The 27,304-nt window shown below is 51.1% G+C and overlaps 1 protein-coding gene across 11 annotated transcripts in view; it reads right to left on the reverse strand.

Annotated features, from left to right (window-relative positions):
* Positions 1 to 27,304, reverse strand: part of pknox2 (pbx/knotted 1 homeobox 2) — a 786,965-nt gene that overhangs the window by 24,362 nt on the left and 735,299 nt on the right. For all 11 annotated transcript variants that reach the window (XM_072486729.1, XM_072486738.1, XM_072486735.1 and 8 more), the window contains one exon: positions 24,227 to 24,303. In XM_072486729.1, coding sequence (XP_072342830.1) covers positions 24,227 to 24,303 — 77 coding nt within the window. The remainder of the gene's footprint in view (positions 1 to 24,226; positions 24,304 to 27,304) is intronic.

Below are 27,304 nucleotides of genomic sequence, written 5' to 3' on the forward strand. Positions count from 1 at the left end.
CCTCCTTCACCTCAGTGAGCCCCAAGCTGGAAACTGGGCATTTTCACTCACTGTGACCCGTGAATAAGTTTGAATCTTTGATAAGTTGTAGTAAATGGGTCATCATTCATATATTAAAAGAACTATCATCAACTTCAAGTGGTTAAAAACAAAATAAATATTTACACCTTAGACACGATGGAGCGCACGGTTCTCACAGTCCATGTTGTGCACAATCAGCACGCAGATCACTTCACTTGCCCTTGCTTTACCCGCGAATCACTTCAGTCAGACCGATCGGAAAAAAGCTACGTTGCCGGAAATCAGCGGAATGGGGCAACCTGGCACCCGGGCTATGGTCAACGAAATGTCTCGTGGGCCGCACTCCAGATGGGCCGCATGTGGCTCCCGGGGCGCAGGCTGCCCAACACTGCTGTAAACAGACCCACAAATGCATCACAAGAGGAAATCTATAGATTGCGTTGAAATAAAGATATTTCTGGCTTTACGCTCAGCGAAATCTGCAAAGCGTGCCGGGACTCATAGTCTGATGGGGCAAAGGGGTGATTTGCTCCTTGACTACAGTCCCCACAATCGTACAACCTCTAATCAGCATCAAACGGGGCCAGGATCTTTTCAAACAGCTACCTGTTGTCAGGGCAACAGTCTGCTGCTGGCAAATTCAGCTGCTGCAGTAGTTTTACTTGAATAAAAATAGAACACTTTAATTGTTAAAAACAAAAGGCATTTTATCTTACAAAAGACATTGTACGTGAGGTACATGCTACTTATCAGGGTGAAGGAGGAGGCTGAAGGCAGAAGAACTGAACTCCCGGCAGAAAAACGTTTGGAATGCATTTACGGGAGGTTAGACGAGGGGGCAACTCAGCATCACAGCGTCGCCCTCCGACCAGGGGTTAGTGGATGCAAAGAGGTCAAAGGCCAGAGAGAGAATAAACTGGCGAATGTCTTAAACCACAGAGCGCAAGCGGAAATATAGAATAGCCCAATATTACTGTACTGCAAAAGACCATTCAGCCCAACATGACTATGCTGGCTTGTTGAGAGAACTCCACAGTTGTCTTTTCCCAACAGATTTTCAAGTCTTCATTTTTTTGGCTTTCTATCCATTTTTAAAGGGAAAAAAATAAAAAGCTTGCTTTGATACTGCTTCCAACAGCATTAGGGCATTCTGTGTCCTAATAACTTACTGGACAACAAAAAAAGCTCTGAATCACTGTAATAGGATATTGGCTGGCTGGAAAGTTTTTTTAAAAATACACAGAAAGATAGAAAGAATAATTTGTGCTTTTTTATAGCACCTTCAGAACTTCCATATGTCATAAAGTGCTTTACAGCTAAATTAAATACTTCTGGACTGTTGTAATGTAACAAATGGCATCAAGGAGCTCTAGCAAAACTGGAGTCAATGAGAATCAGGTGGAAAACTCTCCTTCGGTTGTAGACATACCTAACACAAAGGAAGATGGTTGTGGTTGTTGAAGCCCAGTCTTCTCAGTCCCTGGATATTACTTCAGGGGTTCCTCAGGGTAGTGTCCTCGGCCCACCCATCTTCAGATGCTTCATCAATGACCTTCCTTCCAACATAGGGTCAGATGTGGGGCTGTTCGCTGATGACTGCACAATGTTCAGCACCATTCGAGGCTCCTCAGACACTGAAGCAGTCCACATGCAAATGCAGCAAGACCTCGACAATATCCAGGCTTGGGCTGACAAGTGGCAAGTAACATTCATGCAACACAAGTGGCAGGCAATGACCATCTCCAATAAGAGAGAATCAACCATCACCCCTTGACATTTAATGGCATTACCATTGCGGAATTCCCCACTATCAATATCCTGGGGGTTACCACTGGCCAGAAACTGAACTGGACCAGCCATATAAATAAGGTGGCTACAGGAGCAGATCAGAGACTGGGAATCCTGCACTGAGTAACTCACCTCCTGACTCCCCAAAGCCTGTCCACCGCCTACAAGGCACAAGTCAGGAGTGTGATGGAATACTCTCCACTCGCCTTGATGAGTGCAGTTCCAATAACACTCAAGAAGCTCGACTCCATCCAGGGCAAGGCAGCCACGCTTGAGTGACACCCTGCCACAAACATTCATTCCTCCACCACAGATGCACAGTAGCAGCAGTGTGTACCATCCATAAGATCATAGAATCATACTGTGCATAGGAAGCCTTTCGGCCCATTGGGTCTGCAACAGCCTTCTGAAACAGCACCCTACCAGGCTCAAACCCTATACTATCCCCGTAACCCCACCTAAGACCAACTTAGCATAGCCAATCCACCTAACCTGCACATCTTTGGACTATGGGAGGAAACCGGAGCACCCGGAGGAAACCCACACAGACACGGGGAAAAAGTGCAAACTCCACAGTCACCAGAGGTTGAAATCGAACCTGGGTCCCTGGCCCTGTGAGGCAGCAGTGCTAACCACTCTGCCACCGTGCTGCCCAGATGCACTGCAGGAACTGACCAAGGTTCCTTAGGCAACACCTTCCAAACCCATGACCACTACCATCTAGAAGGACAAGGGCAGCAGATACCTGGGAACCCCTCCACCTGCAGGTTCCTCTCCAAGTCACTCGCCATCCCTTTTAAAAAAATGTTTTTATTCAGGTTTTTCATTTTATACAGTACAAATAAATAAGTCTGTGTAGACCAGATATAATTTACAAAAGCCAAACATAGGAAATAACTCGCAAGACCCCAACCCCCTTAACCCCTTCCCCGAAAAAAATCCTTTTTAAAAATCCTACTTTAAAATATTTCTATTGAATTTTTACTTCTGTACAATATATAATTGGTGAGCAAGACGGTTCGTATGTACAGTTGACATGTTCCCCTTTCATCGGCAGAATTCCCTCAGTACGGTAGCATTGTGGATAGCACAATTGCTTCACAGCTCCAGGGTCCCAGGTTCGATTCCGGCTTGGGTCACTGTCTGTGCGGAGTCTGCACGTTCTCCCCGTGTCTGCGTGGGTTTCCTCCGGGTGCTCCGGTTTCCTCCCACAGTCCAAAGATGTGCGGGTTAGGTGAATTGGCCATGATAAGTTGCCCTTCGTGTCCAAAATTGGGTTATGGGGATAGGGTGGAGGTGTTGACCGTGGGTGGGGTGCTCTTTCCAAGAGCCGGTGCAGACTCGACGGGCCGAATGGCCTCCTTCTGCACTGTAAATTCTATGATAATCTAGGAGTACCACACTGAGGTATTTAAAAAAAATAAATTTAGAGTGCCCAATTCAATTTTTCCAATTAAGGGGCAATTTAGCGTGGCCAATCCACCTAGCCTGCACATCTTTGGGTTGTGCGGGCAAAACCCGTGGAAACACAGGTAGAATGTGCAAACTCCACACGGACAGTGACCTAGAGCTGGAATCGAACCTGGCACCTCGGCGCCGTGAGGCAGCAGTGCTAACCCACTGCGCAGGCACTGAGGTATTAACGTAGATTTCGCATTTGGGTCTCTGGCGTGGGGTTTAAACGCACCTCAGCCTTCAGACTCACCGTGATTATACAACAAATTCAAATGTGGTACTACAAAAACAGAGAATGTTAGAACTACTCAGCATCTGTGGAGCGAGAAACTGATGCTGCCAGAGATGATGAGTATTTCAAGCATTTTCTGTTTTTGATTTCAGGATTCCAGCATCGGCAGGATTTTAGTTTTACAGTACAGCATCGATTGTCCACACAATATGCTGATTGTTAAGGTCTGGTAATATACAAATTGGGAAGTTAAAGGCCTTGAGAGCAGTTTAACCCAGCAGTTGAAGCAGTTGGTTTGGTCAATGGAAGCCAGCACAGGTCTTCCCATTTCCCACCTCAAGGTGGCAGCACCACACTGCAGCATAAAACCGGCCTGTCAACGCTGCGAGCTGCTTGCTTATTGACACCCTGCGGACGCAGGAGGTCCACAGGAATTTTCCAGAAAGTTCTCAGAAACAGTGAAGCACTTTTTGTTCGAAAAGGCTGGAAAAGCACTTACTGGTCCAATTTCATCTCTGCAAAACGTTCATCTCTGTAGAGCTATTGAAATGGAGAATGGGGGAGATGGAAAAAAAAGGGGCGAGAGCCATTTTAATACAACCACAGGCTCAGTTGTTAAATGTTTCTGGGATTTGTGTTCGCCGACCCCGCAATCTTTCAAGCCATCAAAAAACTGCACAGCATTTCGGGTGTAAATTCCACGGTCGTCGTGAGATCTGTCACCTGGCTTCTAAATACTGAGCCTGCACGGGTGGCATCAGTGCTGAACCTGCTTTGTTTAAAAAATAAATTGGCTTAATTGGGGTAATCATGCCTCACGTATTGTGTTTAAGGATATAAACCATCAGTGCTAAGGTGATTATAGTTAGTGCCAGATTACTGTCCCTGAACTTTCTACAGTGAGGTGTAAATATGCAGCAATATTATCCCAGACAGAATGTGCTGTGCAGTGTGGGCCCAGCAGAATCGGCACAAACACAGCCCCCCTTTTGCTATGTCCGGCTGTGTAGTATGCTAAGCTAAGTACAAATGAGGGAGGAGAGTTCACCCGCCCACAGTAACTGGTAGCCTCAGCGTCAATTCTGCACTGAACCAGGCTCAGACTGTATCAAACACGTTTCACACAAGGCCTCCCCTACCAGCAGACAAGAGGAGCTGTTGTACCATGTGTCAGGGACTAGATTTCACCCAGTTTGCACTTATGAAAGGGCGGTTTCTAACCCGATGTATAACGCATTCAGTCGCACAAGAGGACAAAATGGGCCCAGGAAATCGAGGCCCACAACAGCCACCATCCAACTGCATGCCGGAACAGGCTTCGAGGGATGAATGGTCCACACCTCATCATCCCATCACCCCTCCACCCTCCAGCCCAGTCATTCTTGTTCCAGCGATCTGAAGTGAAAACCGCAATGCAAAATGGGCTCACACCATATGGAGGAGCTGCTTAGGGAGTTGGCAAGGTTTGTGAAAGGAAGCTCATGTCTAACTTAAAAGAGTTCTCTACTGAGGAGGTGAACACAGAAGTGGTCATTGTTGTATTTAACATAGATTAACATAGAATTTACAGTGCAGAAGGAGGCCATTCGGCCCATCGAGACTGCGCCAGCTCTTGGAAAGAGCACCCTACCCAAGGTCAACACCTCCAACCGATCCCCATAACCCAGTAACCCCACCCAACACTAAGGGCAATTTTGGACACTAAGGGCAATTTATCATGGCCAATCCACCTAACCTGCACATCTTTGGACTGTGGGAGGAAACCGGAGCACCCGGAGGAAACCCACACACACACGGGGAGGATGTGCAGACTCCGCACAGACAGTGACCCAAGCCGGAATCGAACTTGGGACCCTGGAGCTGTGAAGCAATTGTGCTATCCACAATGCTACCGTGCGGTCCCTATTTAAATGAACTGTGGGTTACCATTGACCATAAACTTAGCAGGATTAGCCATATAAATACAGTGGCTACAGCAGAACTGAGGCTGGGAATCCTGCGGTGAGTACCTCATCTCCTGACTCCCCAAAGCCTGTCCACAATGTACAAGGCACAAGTTAAGGGTGTCGTGGAATATTCTCCATTTGCCTGGATGAGCACACCTCCAACAATACTCAAGATGCTCAACACCATCCAGGCCAAAGCAGCCACAAACACTCACTTCCTATGCCACTGACGCACAGTAGCAGCAGTGTGCATCGTTTACAAGATGCACTGCAGGAAGTTACCAAGGCTCCTGAGATAGCACCTTCCAAACCCACAACCACAACCATCTTATAAGGACAAGGGCATCAGACACAGAGGAACCCCACCACCTGGAAGTTCTCCTCCAAGCCACACAACATCCTGACTTGGAATATATCGCCGCTGCTTCACTGTTGCTGGGGCAAAATTATGGAACTCCCTCCCTAACAGCACTATGGGTATACCTACACCACATAGAATTTCATAGAATTTACAGTGCAGAAGGAGGCCATTCGGCCCATCGAGTCTGCACCGGTTCCTGGAAAGAGCACCCCACCCAGGCCCACACACCCACCCCATCCCCATAACCCAGTAACCCCACCCAACACGAAGGGCAATTTTGGACACCAAGGGCAATTTTAGCATGGCCAATCCACCTAACCTGCACATCTTTGGACTGTGGGAGGAAACCGGAGCACCCGGAGGAAACCCACGCAGACACGGGGAGAACGTGCAGACTCCGCACAGACAGTGACCCAAGTCGGGAATCGAACCTGGGACCCTGGAGCTGTGAAGCAATTGTGCTAACCACTGTGCTACCGTGCTGCCCTCATGGACTGCAGCAGCTCAAAAGGCAGACCACCACCTTCTCAGGGGTAATTAGGGATGGGCAATAAATACTGACCTAGCTGACGCCGCTGGCAGCCTATACATTTTTAAAAATCTATTTGTGGGACTGTGTTCACAGTGGCTGTCGTCCTTACAGCATTGTAACAATGACTACTCTTCAAATGTACCTCATTGGCTGTTGTGCGCTTTGGGATGGTCTGTGCTCATGAAAGGTGCGACATAAATGTTAAGTTCTGACTTTCATAGTGGGAGCAGCTCCGAGGAAACTCCCGATGGTCATCCAGAAGGTTCCATACGCAGGTTGACAGCAAATGCTGATTCCATTGGATTTGGGGATGTTTGGAAATTAGTTTGAAGGTGAGAAGCTCAACTGAGACAAAAAGAATATTCTCGCACTTTCCAACAGGGATAATAGCAGAATAGAATATCATCTAATTGGGGCTGGGAGGTGTAGATTGGGAAGGAGGTAATGGGGGGTAAAGGTGGGGGGGGGGGAGAAAAAGAGACTGTGTGGATACCATGGGGCAGAGCGGGAGGCAGATGGGGGAGGGGGTGACAGTGAGGCAGGGGGACAGTGAGGGGAGGGGGAGACAGTCAGGGTGGGGAGGGGGAGACAGTCAGGGTGCGGGAGGGGGAGACAGTCAGGACAGGGGGAGGGGGAGACAGTCAGGGTGGGGGGAGGTGGAGACAGTCAGGGAGGGGGAGGGGGAGACAGTCAGGGTGGGGAGGGTGACAGGGTGGGGGGGTGGGGAAGACAGTCAGGGAGGGGAGGGGGAGACAGTCAGGGTGTGGGGAGGGGGAGGCAGCCAGGGTGGGGGGAGACAGTTAGGGTGGGGGAGTGGGAGGGGGAGACAGTCAGGGTGGGGTAGGGGGAGACAGTCAGGGCAGGGGAAGGGGAGACAGTCAGGGTGGGGAGACAGGGCGGGGAGGGGGAGACAGTCAGGACTGGGGGAGGGGGAGACAATCTGGGTGGAGGGAGACAGTCAGGGAGGGGGAGACCGTCAGGGGGGGTGAGGGGGAGACAGTCAGAGCGGGTGAGGGGGAGACATTCAGGGTGGGGGGAGACTGTCAGGGTGGGGAAGGGGGGGACAGTCAGGGCGGGGGGAGACAGTCAGAGCGGGTGAGGGGGAGACATTCAGGGTGGGGGGAGACTGTCAGGGTGGGGAAGGGGGGGACAGTCAGGGTGGGGGGAGACAGTCAGGGCGGGAAGAGACAGTCAGGACAGGGGGAGGGGGAGACAGTCAGGGTGGGGGGAGACAGTCAGGGAGGGGGGAGACAGTCAGGGCGGGGGAGACAGTCAGGGCGGGGGGAGACAGTCAGGGCGGGGGGAGACAGTCAGGGCGGGGGGAGACAGTCAGGGCGGGGGGAGACAGTCAGGGCGGGGGGAGACAGTCAGGGCGGGGGGAGACAGTCAGGGCGGGGGGAGACAGTCAGGGCGGGGGGAGACAGTCAGGGCGGGGGGAGACAGTCAGGGCGGGGGGAGACAGTCAGGGCGGGGGGAGACAGTCAGGGCGGGGGGAGACAGTCAGGGCGGGGGGAGACAGTCAGGGCGGGGGGAGACAGTCAGGGCGGGGGGAGACAGTCAGGGCGGGGGGAGACAGTCAGGGCGGGGGGAGACAGTCAGGGCGGGGGGAGACAGTCAGGGCGGGGGGAGACAGTCAGGGCGGGGGGAGACAGTCAGGGCGGGGGGAGACAGTCAGGGCGGGGGGAGACAGTCAGGGCGGGGGGAGACAGTCAGGGCGGGGGGAGACAGTCAGGGCGGGGGGAGACAGTCAGGGCGGGGGGAGACAGTCAGGGCAGGGGGGAGACAGTCAGGGCGGGGGGAGACAGTCAGGGCGGGGGGAGACAGTCAGGGCGGGGGGAGACAGTCAGGGCGGGGGGGAGACAGTCAGGGCGGGGGTGGGGGAGACAGTCAGGGTGGGGGTGGGGGAGACAGTCAGGAAAGGGGGTGGGGAGAGTGTCAGGGCGGGGGAGGGGTAGACAGTTAGGGCGGGGGGAGGGGGAGACAGTCAGGGAGGGGGAGGGGTAGACAGTCAGGGAGGGGTAGACAATCAGGGCGGAGTAGGGGGAGACAGTCAGGGAGGGGGAGAGTGAGACAATCAGAGAGGGGTAGACAGTCAGGACGGAGGAGGGGGAGACAGTCAGGGAGTGGGAGACAGTCAGGGTAGGGGAGGGGGAGACAGTCAGGGAGGGGAGGGGGAGACAGTCAGGGTGGGGGAGGGGGAGACAGTCAGGGTGGGGGAGGGGGAGACAGTCAGGGTGGGGGAGGGGGAGACAGTCAGGGTGGGGGAGGGGGAGACAGTCAGGGTGGGGGAGGGGGAGACAGTCAAGGAGGGGGAGGGGGAGACAGTCAAGGAGGGGGAGGGGGAGACAGTCAAGGAGGGGGAGGGGGAGACAGTCAGGGCGGAGGAGGGGGAGACAGGGCGGAGGAGGGGGAGACAGTCAGGGCGGAGGAGGGGGAGACAGTCAGGGCGGAGGAGGGGGAGACAGTCAGGGCGGAGGAGGGGGAGACAGTCAAGGAGGGGGAGGGGGAGACAGTCAGGGCGGAGGAGGGGGAGACAGTCAGGGCGGAGGAGGGGGAGACAGTCAGGGCGGAGGAGGGGGAGACAGTCAGGGCGGAGGAGGGGGAGACAGTCAGGGCGGAGGAGGGGGAGACAGTCAGGGAGGGGGAGGGGTAGACAGTCAGGGCAGAGGAGGGGGAGACAGTCAGGGAGGGGGAGACAGTCAGGGTGGCTGGAGGCACATCGAAGGTGGTGTGGAAACTGTAACAATATAAAACAGCTTCTCGATGCAACCCGAGGTCTCAACACCATTCAAGTGCCCCGCAAATCAAACATGCTCCTGATCTGGGCACATCATCACTTAGAGCATCAGCTGAGTCTCGAGGGTAAATGGACATAAAGTGTGATTGGAGTATCCATGAATTAGGGCGAGAACGACGAATCCTGGGATGTTTGCATTCCGTTTGGGAATGGTCATTTTGAGATCAAGAATTGCCACGATAACATCCCCGGATTGGGGCCGTCACTGAGAATGCCTGTGGCCTGACTGCATAACATTCTCGGCAACGTTTTTTATTTGCCTCAAAAGCTATGTGAAATTATTTCCGCTTTAGCCCTTCGCTGTGTCTGGTATTTTCAGTGCGCTGTGTGGGTAGGAGCTAAGTGCAGTGCTCAGCTTAATCTGACTGTAAAGTGTCCCTTTGTTTCTGCCTCCCTCCCACCTCCCTAAACCTATCTGTTCCACTTCACCATAATGCTATGGCTAAAAGCACGGATAATGGGTGAATTCTTCCAAGGGGACGGGGCCTGCTGTGCCTCTGATTCTCTGCTCAGTGAACAGCTGAACTGTAGCAGGCCCTCACACAAGGCTTGCTTTGTCTGTCGTTTTCCTTTTAACCCCAGGCGGTGTTGGAAGGACGCCCGAAGCCAGGTTGGCAGCAGCACATTCAATAAGCTTTCTGTCAAAATTGTTCACGAGCGGAGACACTCTTTAACTCCTTGCATGGTTAGCGCAAGGTCGTGCCATGTTGGAGGTGCCATGGTCGCGCAGCAGTCCAGATTTGATGATGTGAAGTGGCATTCCACGTGTTGGAGTAGTCATGTGAAGGTCTCCCAAGGCTGGGCCGGATAGCTGCCCCCGCACGGGCAGAGCAGGGGAAAAATATTTCGAACAGGTTAACTAAAGTTAGTCCATCGACATCTCCTCGTGCTCCAGAGGGCAGTCACTGTCTCAGAGATTGGCAAGTGTGGGCACGTGTGGGCGAAGAGACCACAAGCTTTTCATCCATTGTAACAGGAGGAGGCCATTCCGCCCCTCAAGGATTGGCACCTCAACTCCATTTACTTGCCTTTGGTCTGGCACACCCGATAGCCTTACATAGAACAACCCATCGATCTCAGACATCGATGCTTCCAGTCCCAGTCTTGAGAAGGAGAGAATTACAGATTTCCTCCTCTGTGCTTAGTGTGGAAGATGTTCTTCATGATTTCATGCTGAGAGACTGGTGCTAATTTTAAGATTGTCCTCCCTCTGGGTCTCAATCAACCCTGTCAAATCACTTCATCATTTTAGAAACTTTATTAGATGGGCAGCAAAGTAGCACAGTGGTTAGTTGCTTCACAGTGCCAGGGCCCCAGGTTCGATTCCCGGCTTGGTTCACTGTCTGTGCTGAGTCTGCATATTCTCCCCATGTTTGCATAAGTTTCCTCCGGGTGCTCCGGTTTCCTCCCACAAGTCATGAAAGACGTGCTGTTAGGTGAATTGGACATTCTCAATTCTCCCTCTGTGTATCCGAACAGGCGCTGGAGTGTGGCGACCAGGGGATTTTCACAGTAACTTCATTGCAGTGTTAATGTAAGCCTACTTGTGACAATAAAGATTATATTCAAAATAAGATCATCTTTCACCTCTGAACTTAAGGAAATAGAAATTAAATCTATACAAATTGTCCTCACAATTTAACCTTTGGCCCAATGTTGCACTGCAACTCTTCTTAGGCCAATATGTCTGTAAAACAAAATGGAAGGGGGTCTGTACAACAGAAGCTTTGCCTCTTCCCGTTTTATAGTCCAACTCATTTGAGACCAATGCCGACAGTCCATGAGCCTTTTCGATTGTTGTTTTTAACCTGTACACTGCTTTGAAAATGAATTAATATTCCCCATTCACATGCTTCTGGTTATCAAGAGGGTAGAATCAGACTCTGTGCCAGTGTGGCCATTGGGGAGCATGACACAACACCGGAAAGAACTGGGAAAAGTGTATTTTTTTCCAAAAAATGGGTGGGAGAGAAAAGGGAGCGACGGCACTGATCTCTGGCACCCAACACTAAACTCTGCTTCATCTTTATCTGGTTGTGTGAAGAGGAGGAGATTTTTTTTTGTTATTGAGGCGTGTAACCCCCTGGAGGAAAAGGCTGAGATCAACACAGGGCACCTTTACTTCCGGAGCGGCATGCAATGGAACGGTCACACATGCGGGGGTCTCCCGCCGGAGATTGTGGTTTAAGCTCTTTTCGCCCGACCGGCGATCGAAATAGTGGCTGAAATGTGTGGAGGTCGATGGATTGGGTATCCCACAGTAAGGGGATGAGTAATCAATACTAAAATGGTGGAGGTGATTGCAGTGCCGGGGCCACCACACTAACGGTTGAAATCGTAGCTGTGGAACTTCCGAAAATATGCTGATTGGTTTCAGGAGACGATGAGAAGGTGATCGAGGTGGCGATTATCTCAATTCGAGAAGGTGGATGAGGTAGTGAAGCAGCAGGGTGCGGAGCTGCCAGAGGTGGGGGTTGCTCTGTCGAGGCAGAGCTGCCAATCGCTTCCATGGAGGTGGAGGTGGCAAGGGTGGTGTCCGAGAACAAGGGTTTGAGGGCTAAGGTGGACAACCTGGAAATTCGGTCGAGAAGGCAGAATCTGAGGGTGGTTGAGTTGCTGGTGGATGGTGGGAAGGGGTGGGTTAATCTTCTAACGGTGTCTGGAGACTTATTGAGGAATTTGGCTGCCATCTTGGGTGGGCCTGATTGGCCCTTCATGCAGGGTTACTGGATGGCCTCACAAGGCAGGAATGGATGACTCTAGTAAGGGGCAGAATAGACGACCCCCCCCCTCCCCCCAAACTTTGAAAGCTGTTGCAGGGGATCTATTTGTGGGTTAGAGACGGGGTATGGTTGTGCAAGGGTTGGATGGGTGGGGCAAGTGTCTCATTCAGGGTTTGATAGTTAGGCCCAGGGGACAGCTTAATTAATAAGAAGGTAGCCTTTTTGACGGAGCCGAATGGGAGGTACGTGGTGGTTAGTGGGTTGTTAGCGGGTGCATTGGTGGTGCTGGTCAATGTATATGCCCCAAATTGGGATAACGCAGCTTTTCTTAATAAGTTGTTGTATTTGATCCTGGATTTGGATTCGCAGCAGCTAATCAGGGGAAGGGACTGCGTATTGGAGCCTCGACTGGATAAGTCAAGATCTAAGGCAATGAAGCCTTCAGGGGTGGCAAAGGCACTGTTGACCTTTATGGAGCAGATGGAAGGAGGAGACTCTTGGAGATTTCTACACCCAGCGGAGAAGGATTTTTCTTTCTTCTCTCAGGTTCAACAGGTGTATTCCAGGGCTGATTTCTTTGTGGTAGGTAGCTCCCTGCTGCCGGGGGTGGTGAGGGCCAGGTACTTGGCGATAGTGATCTCTGACCACACTCCGCATTATGTGGACGCGGTGGTTGGGGCCCCGCATATATCCATAGCGACAGGGGGCCCTCCTTCATGAGTGACGAGCTGCGCCAGTTCCTGCTCAGCAAGGGCATAGCCTCGAGCAGGACGACCAGCTACAACCCCCGGGGGAACGGGCAAGTAGAGAGGGAGAACGGCACGGTCTGGAAGACCGTCCTACTGGCCCTACGGTCCAGGGATCTCCCAGTTTCCCGGTGGCAGGAGGTCCTCCCGGACGCTCTCCACTCCATCCGGTCGCTGCTGTGTACCACCACTAACCAAACGCCTCATGAGCGCCTCCTTGTCTTCCCCAGGAAGTCCTCCTCCGGAACGTCGCTGCCGACCTGGCTGACGGCCCCAGGACCCATCTTGCTCCGGAAACATGTGCGGGCGCACAAGTCGGACCCGTTGGGCGAGAGGGTTCACCTCCTCCACGCGAACCCGCAGTAAGCCTACGTGGCGTAGCCCGACGGCCGACAGGACACGGTCTCCCTGCGAGACCTGGCGCCCGCCGGCAACACACACACCCCCCCGACACCGATCATCCCCTCCCTGCCACCGGCGCACCCCGCGACCACCCCCTTCCCGGGAGGATTGGTCCTCCTCCAGTGTCCGCCCAGGAGTGAAACAGGAACAAACACCAAAACGCTCCCGGAGACAACAACGCCGGAACAAGCACCTGCACCACCACCGGGGCTGAGGCGATCGACGAGGAAGACCAGACCGCCCGCTCGACTAGTGGCATCTGCGTGACACCAAGAATGTTGTTGGACTGTAACAAAAATGTTGTTCTCTTACTAATATTGTAAATAGTTTCACAAACCTTGTACATAGCCCAGTGTAGGGCGAAAACTGTAATGACATGCCCAAAATTTTCCTCCCCTACCACCATGCGAACCACCACCCAGACGGGTTTATTTTTAACAAGGGGTGAATGTGATAGTATGTATTAGGGGTCATGTGGGACTGTGAAGCCGTGATGCTATTGGCTGACGGATCCCGGGTCCTGGTTGGCTGTTGACTCCTGGCTCCTCCCTGAAGGCGGAGTATAAGAACCCGAGCTTCTCCCCGCCGCTCCATTCTGTTGCTGAACTGCTGGGGACAAGTCTCGCTCAATAAAGCCTCATCGACTTCATCTCTACTCGTCTCTCTCGTGAGTCATTGTGCGCTACAATGTCCAAGGTGTTGGGGGTGAAGGTGGTCCCAAGCCCAGTGGTAGCGAGCGATATTTGGGCTGTCGGTAGACCCGGGAATCCAGGGAGCGAGAGAAGCCGATGTTTTGGCCTTTGCCCCCCTGATAGCCCGGAGACAGATTTTGACAGAGTGGAGGGATTCGGAGCCACTGAAAGCCGGGTGAGCGAGCTGGCAGAATTCCTGAGGTTGGAAAAGATTAAGTTCGCCTTGAGAGGGTCGGTTGATGGGTTCGCCTGGAGGTGGAATCCATTCATTGACTTCTTTAAGGAGAATTGAGGTGTCAGCAGGGGGAAAGGGGGTGCAGGGATAAGGGAGTTAAAATGGGGAAGGCAGGATGGGAAGAAGGGAAAGGCAGGGGGCGAGGTGTTGTTTATTTATTTCGCTGTACAAGTTTGTTTTTGCTCTTATTTGTGTGTTTGCTGTTCATATAAATGCCTTAATAAAATATTTTTTAAAATATCCCCCCTCAAATGTTGTAGCAGGGTCACCGCCCTATCCGCTGACAGCAACTCGAGCTCCAACTGTAACTTCTTCCTACTAACCAATAACTCTGGTGTCTGATTGACCAAATATTGATGGTCTACCTGCAAAATGGCATCCACCACCTTCTGCCTCTCCACCCTCTCACTCTTCTCTTTGTGCACCTTAAAAGAGATTACCTCCCCTCTAACAACCATCTTCAACCCCTCCCAGAATGTGAAAGACAAAACCTCCTGACTCCTATTCAATCTCATATACAGGAGCAGTCATGGGTAGGTTGGTACTGCTGCCTCACAGCGCTGAGGACCCAGGTTCGATCCTGGCCTGGGTCAAATCACGCAAAAGATTTCCCTAGCTGCAGGATCCCACTCCGTAGAGATCAAAGGGTTCTGCATCGCGAACCTAACGGTGCAAGGAAGGGAGTTTAAAAACTACAGGCTCTACGTCCTTCCCCAACTCTGCGCGCCCACATTACTGGGATTAGATTTCCAGTGTAACCTGCAGAGCCTAACATTTCAATTCGGCGGCCAAATACCCCCACTCACTATCTGCGGCCTCGCAACTCTCAAGGTTGAACCGCCGTCCTTGTTTGCAAACCTCACCCCGGATTGCAAACCCGTCGCCACTAGGAGCAGACGGTACAGCGCCCAGGACAGGATATTTATTCGGTCTGAAGTCCAGCGGTTGCTGAAGGAAGGCATAATCCAGGCCAGCAATAGTCCCTGGAGAGCCCAGGTGGTAGTAGTAAAGACCGGGGAGAAGCAAAGGATGGTCATAGACTATAGCCAGACCATCAACAGGTACACAAAGCTAGATGCGTACCCTCTCCCCCACATATCCGACATGGTAAATCGGATTGCCCAGTATAAGGTTTTCTCCACCGTGGACCTCAAGTCCGCCTACCACCAGCTCCCCATCCGCCCAGGTGACCGCAAGTACACAGCCTTCGAGGCAGACGGGCGTCTATACCACTTCCTAAGGGTCCCATTTGGTGTCACGAACGGGGTCTCGGTCTTCCAACGGGAGATGGACCGAATGGTTGACCAGCACGGGTTGCAGGCCACGTTCCCGTATCTCGATAACGTAACCATCTGCGGCCACGATCAGCAGGACCACGACGCCAACCTCCAAAAATTCCTCCAGACCGCGAACGCCTTGAACCTCACATACAACGAGGAAAAGTGCGTCTTTAGCACAAACCGGTTGGCCATCCTGGGATACGTATTGCGCAATGGGATAATAGGCCCCGACCCCGAACGCATGCGCCCCCTCATGGAATTTCCCCTCCCCCACTGCTCCAAAGCCCTGAAACGTTGCCTGGGGTTCTTTTCATATTACGCCCAGTGGGTCCCCCAGTATGCAGACAAGGCCCGCCCGCTAATACAGACCACTACCTTCCCCCTGTCGACAGAGGCTCGCCAGGCCTTCAGCCGCATCAAAGCGGATATCGCAAAGGCCACTATGCGCGCCATCGACGAGTCCCTCCCCTTCCAGGTCGAGAGCGACGCATCCGACGTAGCTCTGGCGGCCACTCTTAACCAAGCGGGCAGAACCGTGGCCTTTTTCTCCCGAACCCTCCACGCCTCAGAAATCCGCCACTCCTCAGTGGAAAAGGAAGCCCAAGCCATAGTGGAAGCTGTGCGACATTGGAGGCATTACCTGGCCGGCAGGAGATTCACTCTCCTCACCGACCAACGGTCGGTAGCCTTCATGTTCGATAATGCACAGCGGGGCAAAATTAAAAATGACAAGATCTTAAGGTGGAGGATCGAGCTCTCCACCTTCAACTACGAGATCTTGTACCGTCCCGGAAAGCTGAACGAGCCGTCCGATGCCCTATCCCGCGGCACATGTGCCAACACACAAATAGACCATCTCCAAACCCTCCACGAGGACCTCTGCCACCCGGGGGTCACTCGGTTCTACCATTTTATAAAGTCCCGCAACCTCCCCTACTCTGTGGAGGAGGTCCGTACAGTCACCAGGAACTGCCACATCTGCGCGGAGTGCAAACCGCACTTTTTCAGGCCGGATAGAGCGCACCTGATCAAGGCTTCCCGCCCCTTTGAACGCCTCAGTCTGGATTTCAAAGGGCCCCTCCCCTCCACCGACCGCAACACATACTTTCTGAACGTGGTGGACGAGTACTCCCGTTTCCCCTTCACCATCCCCTGCCCCCACATGACAGCGGCCACAGTCATTAAAGCCCTTGGCACCATATTCACACTGTGGAGGTTTGATATATCGCTTCTGGTGGGTAAGGGCTTCTGCGAGAGAGTTTCCATTGCCATTGAGGAGTATCTGAGACTTATTTTTAAATATTTGTTTTGTAGTTTAGAATATCAATTATTTTTTTCTAATTAAGGGCCAATTTAGTGTGGCAAATCCACCTAACCGGGGCTTTTCACAGTAACTTCATACTTGTGACAATAAAAGGTTATTATTATTATCTTTTGTGTTGTGGGGGTGAATCCTACGCTGACACGGGGAGAATGTGCAAACTCCACACAAACAGTGACCCAGGCCAGGATCGAACCTGGGTCCTCAGCGCTGTGAGGCAGCAGTACCAACCTACCCATGACTGCTCCTGTATATGAGATTGAATAGGAGTCAGGAGGTTTTGTCTTTCACATTCTGGGAGGGGTTGAAGATGGTTGTTAGAGGGGAGGTAATCTCTTTTAAGGTGCACAAAGAGAAGAGTGAGAGGGTGGAGAGGCAGAAGGTGGTGGATGCCATTTTGCAGGTAGACCATCAATATTTGGTCAATCAGACACCAGAGTTATTGGTTAGTAGGAGGAAGTTACAGTTGGAGCTCGAGTTGCTGTCAGCGGATAGGGGGTGTTTCGCTTGCCCGCAGAAATAGCAGCGGGCCCCCCCGGGCTGATCTGGCGCTTTAACCGCGCAAGCCTGTGAGGGGGGGGGTGGGTGTTTGTCGCGACGGGGGTCCACGGAGCCCAAGGGGCTGCCGCGCGGTCGGGGCCGTAGGCGCGGGCGTTTTGCGAGGCCACATCTAGGGAAGCTGCAATGGCCCGTGCCTCAGAGTCCTAGCGACTCTTTTTCTAAAAGTCTTTGGCGGATTTGGGGAGAGTTCATACCTGCCACAAACGCATCGCGAATTAGCATGTCCGTGTGTTCAATCGCGTTCACCGGCGGGCAGCTGCAGCCCCGTCCCAAAATTAGCAGCGCGGCGTAGAATTCCTCTAACGATTCTCCGGGACTTTGCCGCCTCGTTGCGAGTTGGTAGCGTGCGTAGACCTGGTTCACGGGGCGAACGTAAATGCTCTTCAGTGCTGCGAGCGCCGTCGGGAAATCCTCTGCGTCTTCTATGAGAGGGTAAATTTCCGGGCTTACCCTCGAATGCAGGACCTGCATTTTCTGGTCTTCTGTGATCCGGCCGGGGGCCGTTCGGAGGTAGCCTTCGAAACAAGCTTGCCAGTGTTAAAAACTGCTGCCGAGTTTGCTGCGTGGGGGCTGATCCGCAGGCATTCCGGGGTGATCCGGAGCTCCATAGTCCTTTAAGCTCGCTCAATAAATTGTAGCGCACAATGACTCACGAGAGAGACGAGTCGAGATGAAGTCGATGAGGCTTTATTGAGCGAGACTTGTCCCCAGCAGTTCAGCAACAGAATGGAGCGGCGGGGAGAAGCTCGGGTTCTTATACTCTGCCTTCAGGGCTGAGCCAGGAGTCAACAGCCAACCAGGACCCGGGATCTGTCAGCCAATAGCATCACGGCTTCACAATCCCACATGACCCCTAATACATACTACCACAGACATTACCTCCGCAAATCCCTGCCAGAACCCCTTCAGTTGCGGACATGCCCAAAACATGTGGACATGGCTCGCTGGCCTCCCCGCGCACCGTCCACACCTATCCTCCACTCCCTCAAAGAACCTGCTAATCCTTGCCACCGCAACATGCGCACTGTAAACTACTTTAAACTAAATAAGGCTGAACCTTGCACACGACGAGGACGCAATCACCTTCCGCAGGGCCTCTTCCCATGTCCCGGCATCCACCTCCCCCCAAGCTCCTCCTCCCATTTCCGCTTAACATCTCTTATCGGGGCTCCCTTGACGGGGGCTTTTTAAAGGCATGCGGAAAAGGCTAGCTGCTTGTTGGTGCACCAGTTGAGGTGGCAGGCAGCCTCTCATGAAATTGTGCCGGTTAGGGACGTGGGGGATAGATTGGTCTTTGCCCCGCCATGTTAATGGGGCGGTTTATCAGAACCTTTACGAGTCAGAGACCCCAGAGGATGGATTCTCAACGTTAGAGATCTTGGACGGTCTGGCTATTCCGGTGGTGGAACAGAAGGGAGGGACTGGAGGCTTCTCTGGCTCTGTAGGAGGTTATGGAGTGTCTGCGTTTGGTGCAGTCGGGGAAGACACCTGGGCAGGCGGGTTCCTGATTGAATTTTAGAAGCCGTTTGCTCAAGATGTTTGAGGATTCTTAGGCTTGGGGGGATGTTGCCGACCACATTGGTGCAGGCCTCGATTTCCTTGATCTTAAAAAAGGATAAGGATCCGACGGGGTGTGGGTTGTATCGCCCTGTTTCATTATTGAATGTGAATGCAAAGTTGTTGTTCGGAAAGGCGCATGGAACCCTGCCTCCCAGGGGTCATATCGGAGGAGCAGGCAGGGTTCATTAAGGGAAGACACTTTTCAACCAATGTTCGGAGGTTGCTTAATGTTGTTTTGTTCTCCTCTCCAGCCCCTGAGCCGGAGGTGATTATCTCACGAGATGCAGAAAATGCGTTCAATAGCGTGGAGTGGGGCTATTTGTTTGGGATCTTGGTGAGGTTTGGCTTTGGGCCTCGATTTATATCCTGGATCCAGCTCCTCTTCAAGGCCCCCACCACGAGCGTCCATATGAAAAGCTTTATATTCAAAATACTTATAACTGAGGAAAGGCACGAGACAGGGGTGTCCACTGTCCCAGCTATTGCCTGCCTCGGCAATAGCATTGACGTCATCCACAAAGTAGAGAGGAATAGAGAGAGAGGGGAGGGAGCATAGGGTATCATTGTATGAGGATGATCTGTTGCTCTATGTGTGCACCTTCTCTCCTGTGCAGGGGGAGATAGTGAGAGGCTTGGCTCCTTCTCAGGGTATAAATTGAACTTGGATAAAAGTTAATGTTTTCCGATAAATCTCCCAGGGAGGGAGAGCTGGGAAAGTTGCCATTTTGTTTGGTCAGGTCCAGCTTTCGTTATCTGGGAGTCCATCCGGGTGGCCAATGGTTGAGTCTCACTACAGAAATTAAATTTCCAGGGCCTGGTTAATGCAGTGAAGGCTGACCTAAAGAAGTGGTAACTTGGGGACAGTTTAGGCAGCATTTTAAACAGGGCGCTATGTCGGTGTTGGCCCCAATTTGCGAAAATTGTGAATTTTGTGCCGGCGGTTTTGGACTCGTCCTTTGGCACTTGGAGGATGGAGGATTAGTGCGGTTTGGTGACTTGCTTGTAGATGGGAAGTTTGCTAGTAGTGGCTGGAGAAGTGCAAGCTTTAGAGAGTAAACCAGTTATGGTACTACCAGGTGCAAAACCTTGTACACAAGGAGGTCGCTTCCTTCCCTTTGGCTCCACACCCGCCCTCGTTGATAGACAGAGTTCTCTCTGTGGTTGATGTAGGGGAAGAGGAGGGTGTGGGAGATTTATGGTCGGCTGGTGTCGACGGAGTAGGTCGCGTTGGCCGAGATTAAAAGGAAATGGGAGGAGGAGTTGGGCCATAAGATGGGGGGGGGGGAACTAAATAGAGTCAATTCTATCTCCTCGTGCACTATCCAATTTAAGGTGGTGCATAGGATATATTTGACTACGTCACAAATGAGTGGGTTTTTCTTAGATGTAGGGGATAGGTGCAAGCTCGAGGACCCCGGCGCATCATACACACATGTTGTGATCCTGTACTAAGCTTGTGAGCACCATGTCGGGAATTCTTGGAGTTGACTTGGAACCATGCCCTTTGGTGGCTATTGTTAGAATCTCAGATTTACTGGAGTTGCAGATAGGGGCAAAGGTGGATGTTCTTGCCTTCGTTTCCTGGACTGCCCTGCCCAGTGCCGCAGCCTGGTTAAGTGGCCTGGTGGAGTTTTTGTACTTGGAGAAAGATCAAGTATGTAATGAGAGGATCGGCCTGAGGTTCTACATGAGGTGGCAGCCATTTATTTCCTATTTTCAGGAATTGGTCACTGTCAGACTTTGGCGGGGGGAGGGGGGGGGGGGGTGGCGAGATTAGCTGTTGTTTCCTTTGAGGTTGAGGGGGTTGAAGGGTTGAAATATTGAAAACTATTGTATGTATATGGATGTAAGGGTGCCATCAAAATATTTTTAAAAACATAGAGCACCTTTCTCCTAATCACAGAATTGTTACGCCGCAGAAGGAGGTCATTCGGCCCATTGTGGCTGCACCATCTCTCCAAATGAGTATCATGCCACAGTGCCATTCCCCTGCCTTCTCCCCTGTACCACTGCACATTGTTTCTATTCAAGTAACCATCGAATGCCCTCTTGAATGTCTCGACTGAACCTAGCTTTACCACACTTCCAGGCAGTGCATTCCAGACCCAAACCACTTGCTGTGTCAAAATGTTTTTTCTCACATCACAATTTGCTTCTTTTGCAAATCACCTTAGATCTGTGCTCTCTCTGGTCTTGATCCTTTTCCAAGCGGGAACAGTTTTCCCATATCAACTCTGTCCAGTCCCTCATGAATTTGAACATTCCGGCAGCATTGTGGTTAGCACAATTGCTTCACAGCTCCAGGGTTCCAGGTTCGATTCCAGTTTGGCTCACTGTCTGTGCTGAGTCTGCACATCCTCCCCGTGTGTGCGTGGGTTTCCTCCGGGTGCTCCGGTTTCCCCCCACAGTCCAAAGATGTGCGGGTTAGGTGGATTGGCCATGATAACTTGCCCTTAGTGTCCAAAATTGCCCTTAGTGGGGTTACTGGGTTATGGGGATAGGGTGGAGGTGTTGACCTTGGGTAGGGTGCTCTTTCCAAGAGCTGGTGCAGACTTGATGGGCCGAATGGCCTCCTTCTGCACAGTAAATTTTATGATCTAATCTGGCTGAAGCTCAGTGCTTCATTGAGCACGCTTGCTGTTCGAGCCCTTCACATGACATTCTGTTCCCTAGGCCCCCCTGATCAGTTCCGGACATGCCTCCCATCCATTCCAAATCTAGTCGATAACCTTTGACTTAGCTTTTATCAGTCACTTTTTTCGCTAGTCCGGTCACAGTGGTTAGCACTGCTGCCTCACAGCGCCAGGTACCCAGGTTCACTACCGGCCTTGGGTGACTATCTACGTGGAGTTTTCATGTTCTCCCCGTGTCTGCGGAGGTTTCCTTCGGGTCTTCCAATTGCCTCCCACAGGCCAAAGACGTGCAAGTTAGGTGAATGGCCACGCCAAATTGCCCCTTAGTGTCCAAAGATGTGCAGGTTAGGTGGGGTTACGGGGTTAGGGCGGGGGAATGGGCCTAGACAGTGTGCTCTTTTGGATGGTCAGTATAGACTCGATGGGTTGAATGGCCTCCCTCTGCACTTTAGGGATTCTATGGAAATGGGAACTTTGTACATTCGCGATTGGCAGGCAAAGCTGAATAGAAGCAGTCTGCAAGAAGGGGAGGCGATCCCAGGGGTTCATGAGCTTCTCCTGCTCTCTTCACTTTGAAGAATCACTTCTAATATAATGCCCTAAGCTCCCTATTGCAATGGGACTTGCCCCATTTACACAGTAATGTGGATTCCTCAATATCAAAGCAATAAGCAGCTGTCATTGAAACGTCAGCTGCAAATTTCTCTCTCTCTATCTACTGGATCTTCCCTTAAAACAATAGAAGTAAAATGGAAAACCAGAGGGGGGAGTTCAATAAAATGATTCCAAAGACTTTCTTTCCCTTTTACTCATCGGTGCTCAAATTAATTTCCACTTTAGTGCCAGGGACGAGGAACTTGCTTGTGGAGAGACTAGAGAAGAGAGACTGCTCTCCTAAAGAGAGGAGAAGATTAATGGGCCTTTAATTGAGAAGTTCAAAAATTCTGACAGGGCGTTGATAGAGCAAATAATGGAAGGCAGTTTCATTGGCAGAAGAGTCAATATCCACAGGGTGCAGAGTTAAGATAATTGGTAATAACCAAGGGGGGTGGGTTGTGGATAACTTTTTCCATACAGCGAGTTATTATAATTTGCTTGAAAGGGCGAGGAAAGCAAATTCGCTAGTAATTTCTAACGGGGTATTGGATATCTGCTTAAAAAGAAAAGAATTGCTGCACCATAGGGAAAGAGCAGGGGAGTGGGATTAGTTAGTACTTGAAAGAGCCAGCAGATGTATGATGGGCCGAATAGTCTATCCGACCTGATAGAAGTCTACAAAATGATGAGGGGCTTTTTCCCAGTGTGGAAGAGTCAATTACAAGGGGACAAAGGTTTAAGGTGCGAGGGGCAAAGTTTAGAGGAGATATGCGAGGGAAGTTTTCCTGTACACAGTGGGTAGTAGGTGCCTGGAACTCGCTGCCAGAGGAGGCGGTGGAGGCAGGTATGATAGTGACCTTCAAGGGGAGTCATGACAAATACATGAATAGGATGGGAATAGAGGGATACGGCCCCCAGAAGTGTAGAAGGTTTTCGGTTAGGCAGGTAGCTTGGTCGCCACAGGGCCTGATTCTGTGTTGTACTTTCCTGCCTTCTTTGTACTGGAGGACTCTTTCTTTTAAGCACTCCCCAACTGAAGGCAATTTGCAATCTCTATTTCAAGTGCAATTTAAACAGACTGAAATTGGGCAGCTTGTCGAACAGGCATGTTATCCGCCATGCTTAATATTTTGATGCATATTCCAGGTGCGAACGCCTTTGCCAAGAGCGCAGATTATACTTAAATTCCCAGAAACAGTTCACCAGCTGTTGCTAAGGAAGACTCTTTAAAATTAAGACAAAACTTGTACATTTTAATTGATGGTATACTTGTCTTCGCACAGTGGCAGATGCGGAGTCTGAAGCACACTGGCTGCATTCCTAATTATCACATCAAGAAGTATGTCTGATAGACATAAGGTGGCCAAGACCAGGAAGAGACCCAGGGTATGGGAGTGGGGGAAGGTGGGGGTTATTGGAGTTGGGAGAATCAATCAGAGAAAGGGCAGGGGACTGTATGATAAATTCCACCATACACACTGGATCTCACGACAAGCAAAGCCACCTGCAGCCATATTACTCAGTTGGCTCCATATTGCATTCTTGTCCCCCTGCAGGGAAGGTGGGACAGAACTCTTTAAAGGGGAGTGATTGAAGTGATTATAACCTGAGCCACCATTTGAGAGAAGTTCCACAACTTTATGCCTGTGGTTGGGCAGCACGGTGGCTGATGCACTATCAATTACACACGAGGCAAGTTGTAGGAAACAAAGTAATGGTTTTAATACTCTAAGATGTAGCCTGTCTGCTGCTGAACCCAGACTGGAGACAGGGCTACAGATCAGTCAACGATATACAACATCCAGTGGGGCGGAGCCACAGAAGAACAACAATACATAACACAGTGAGTAACAATGGAACAAACAGTAATAGAGAATATATACAGCGCTGTAAGTAACAGTGGAACAACAGTGGAACTACAATAACAGTGGTTCACCACAGTGGTGCAGTGGTTAGCACTGCTGCCTCACGGCGCTAAGGTCCTGGTTCGATCCTGGCCCTGGGTCACTGTCTGTGTGGAGTTTGCACATTCTCCCCGTGTTTGCGTGGGTTTCGCCCCCACAACCCAAAGATGGGCAGGTGATGGATTGGCCACGCCAAATTGCCCGTTTTAAAAAAAACATTGTGCCTGTGGAGAAATAGCTGATCTCGGATGGGTCGGTGGATTGCAGAGGTTCCCCAGGCTAAAGGAACCGGCCGGACTTGTCCCTTCTTAGCCCCCATAGCTCATGATCCTATTTTCAGTTTGCTCATCGCTAAAGATGACACAGAAATCACGGACACAAAACAAATGTACTTCACCAAGCCATCCTGATTCTCTGCACAAATTTCAAAGGGCACTTACCAGTTGTTGACCTGTAAGAGCGTGAGGTTGGTTTGTCCAGCTATCTGTCTCTTTTCGTCCTCTGTTGGGTATGGATGCTGAAGAGAGAAACAAAAGAGTCCCCATCAGAACAGCTGCACCAATTTACAGTCACTGCTAGTTCTCACAGAGAAAGTTATCATGGAGACAATGCAGCTGTCCCAGACCACCCTGAGGGCGTGTTACTCACGTTGGCTCCAGTTTACACTCTAGTCGAGCAGCCCTGACGCAGCCGAGCGCTCTTTAAGCTTAGCAATTAAAATAATAGGCCTGAGTCAACAAAGCAGGAGGATTGGAGATTCAATCTGGTCTGCACAGTCACCTGATCAGTGTTGAAGTTGTGATTTTAAAAAAATGAATTTATGGGACGTGGACGTCACTGGCTGGGTCAGCGTAAACCAACAGGGGCTGGTTTAGCACACTGGGCTAAATAGCTGGCTTTTAAAGCAGACCAAGGCAGGCCAGCAACACGGTTCAACCCGTACCAGCCTCCCCGAACAGGCGCCGGAATGTGGCGACCAGGGGCTTTTCACAATAACTTCATTGAAGCCTACTCGTGACATTACGCGATTTTCATTTCATTTCATTTCATTTGTTGCCCATCCCTAATTGCCCTCGAGAAGATGGTGGCGAGCCGCTTCTTCAACCGCTGTGTTGACATACACCCAAAGTGCTGGAAGGGAGAGAGTTCCAGGATTTTGACTCAGTGACAATGAAGCGACAACGATAAATTTCCAAGACAGGAAAGTGCGGGTGGCAGAGGTCGTGGGTTTGGAAGTTGCTGTGATGGAGCCTTAGCATACTGACATGGTACATCTCGTAGATGGTACACACTGCTGCCGCTGTGCGCTCGTGGTGAAGGAAGTGAATGTTAAAAGTGGTGGATGAGATGTCAATCAAGCAGGCTGTTTTGGGGCGACATGGTGGCGCAGCGGTTAGCACTGCTGCCTCACGGCGCCAAGGACTTGGTACGATCCTGGGTCACTGTCTGTGCCTACATGGGGTTCACACTCACAACCCAAAATTGTGCAGGGTAGGTGGATTGGCCACGTTAAATTGCCCTTAATTGGAATTTATTTTAAAAAGCAGGCTGCTTTGTCCTTTGTGGCCCGGTGGGGGGAGGGGGGGGGGAGAGTACGGATGAAGAATAACCATTCAGAGTGGGGTATAGGAAGAACAAATCCCAGCACCTTGTGGAATGATGGGGAGAAAGTGGAAAACAGAATGTAAAACCACGGGGTGGAATTTGCTGAATAACACACATCCCTATCAATGATTGGCCAGAGGTTCTTGGTGTGGAGAGATGCCTCTGCGAATCACCACAAGTCGATGGATGATTTGTGCCACTCCATCGGTAGCTTTTCAAAAACAACATCTCAGAGCACTCTTCTGATGGGCGAATGCCTTAATTTAAGTCTCTGATGTGCCTCGGGATGCTGAAGGGTGGTCATCCACTGTACTGATCGCAGGAAGTTTAAACTTCTGAATGCTGTTTCTATGGTACCCGGATTGCTCTGCAATTCCCGATGACAGCACGATCAGATGGCCAGAACTACGGAGATTTCAGCTAGTCTACCTATACTTATGCTGGTTTTTAGACAGATTTACTTGAGAGCCATTTGTAGTAGGTGCTCAGAACTGTAACTCCAAGTAAATCACCCTAAGTGTCAAAGCACAGAGGCAAACACAACCCTGGCAATATTCACCTTCCCTCCTGGCTCCCCCTCCCCCAACACCACTAGACAGTGCCCACCCTGTCCTTCACCACCTCCTTCCAACTCAATCTGCTGAAATCCGTGAGATGAGGAGATGAGCATTGTTGGGAGGTGAGAGAGTGGGGGAACAGTATTGGGGGTGCGTTGGATGGGGGGTGGAGGGGAGTGATAATTATTGGGGGGTGGGGGTGGTGAACAATGTCAGTGGGAAAAGACGGTGTTGTGTTGGTGTTGGCAAGTCCATTTAAAAACTGTGCAAGTCAATGAGCTGAAGACAGGCCTTAAAGGTCATGTCATCAGTTCATGAGGAAAAAAGGGCTGTCGCTCACCACTTGGATCTTACAATTCTGTTTGATATTTCAATCCTGCCGAAGCCGGCACTGGAAGGTCGCAAAGGACCCGGCGTAAAAATGGTAAATGGTCAGTTCAAATCATAGTCAGTGTCGGCCTCTCCAACACGGACTGCAAGATCTGGGCCTTCATGTTTGATTCCCCCCCTGTGAGTTTCATAAAGTTGCTGAATTCGCACATTAAATTGCCCATTAAACTCACCACAGAAAATTAAGCCTGGTAATTAAAAGCAAAAGTACCATTTTACCAATGGGATAATTGTTAATGACCTTTTTGGTCAACTTCTCTGGCCCAGAAAGTAGAAAATTAAAAGCATGGAGTTTCATTTCTCCGAGTTGTGAGCAGCTGTTGGGAGATTTTTTTTAAATGTCACATTTTTAATTTTACTATCTGAACTCTCCTTTGTCTCTTTCCTTTCTTTTTATTTCCTCTCACTCTATTTCTCTTTCTGTATCTGATTTGTCATTGAATTTGACATGGGCAGCACGGTAGCATTGTGGATAGCACAATTGCTTCACAGCTCCAGGGTCCCAGGTTCGATTCCGGCTTGGGTCACTGTCTGTGCGGAGTCTGCATGTCCTCCCCGTGTGTGCGTGGGTTTCCTCCGGGTGCTGCGGTTTCCTCCCACAGTCCAAAGATGTGCAGGTTAGGTGGATTGGCCGTGATAAATTGCCCTTATTGTCCTTAGTGTTGGGTGGGGTTGCTGGGTTGTGGGGATAGGGTGGAGGTGCTGACCTTGGGTAGGGTGCTCTTTCCAAGAGCCGGTGCAGACTCGATGGGCCGAATGGCCTCCTTCTGCACTGTAAATTCTATGATAATCTATGAATTCATCCACACTAAGCCACCTTCTTTTTCAGACCTTCCTCTGATCCTCAATCTTCAATATCATTGCTAAGGAGGTAGATGCACTGTTTTTCCTCTACCGTTGATTAAGATGCTCAGTAGCCCTCACCACACTTCCAGCAATTTACAGGGCAAAATACTTTCGAGCTGA

The sequence above is a fragment of the Scyliorhinus torazame genome, chromosome 21 (assembly GCF_047496885.1).
Source record: "Scyliorhinus torazame isolate Kashiwa2021f chromosome 21, sScyTor2.1, whole genome shotgun sequence".
Classification (NCBI taxonomy): Eukaryota; Metazoa; Chordata; class Chondrichthyes; order Carcharhiniformes; family Scyliorhinidae; genus Scyliorhinus; species Scyliorhinus torazame.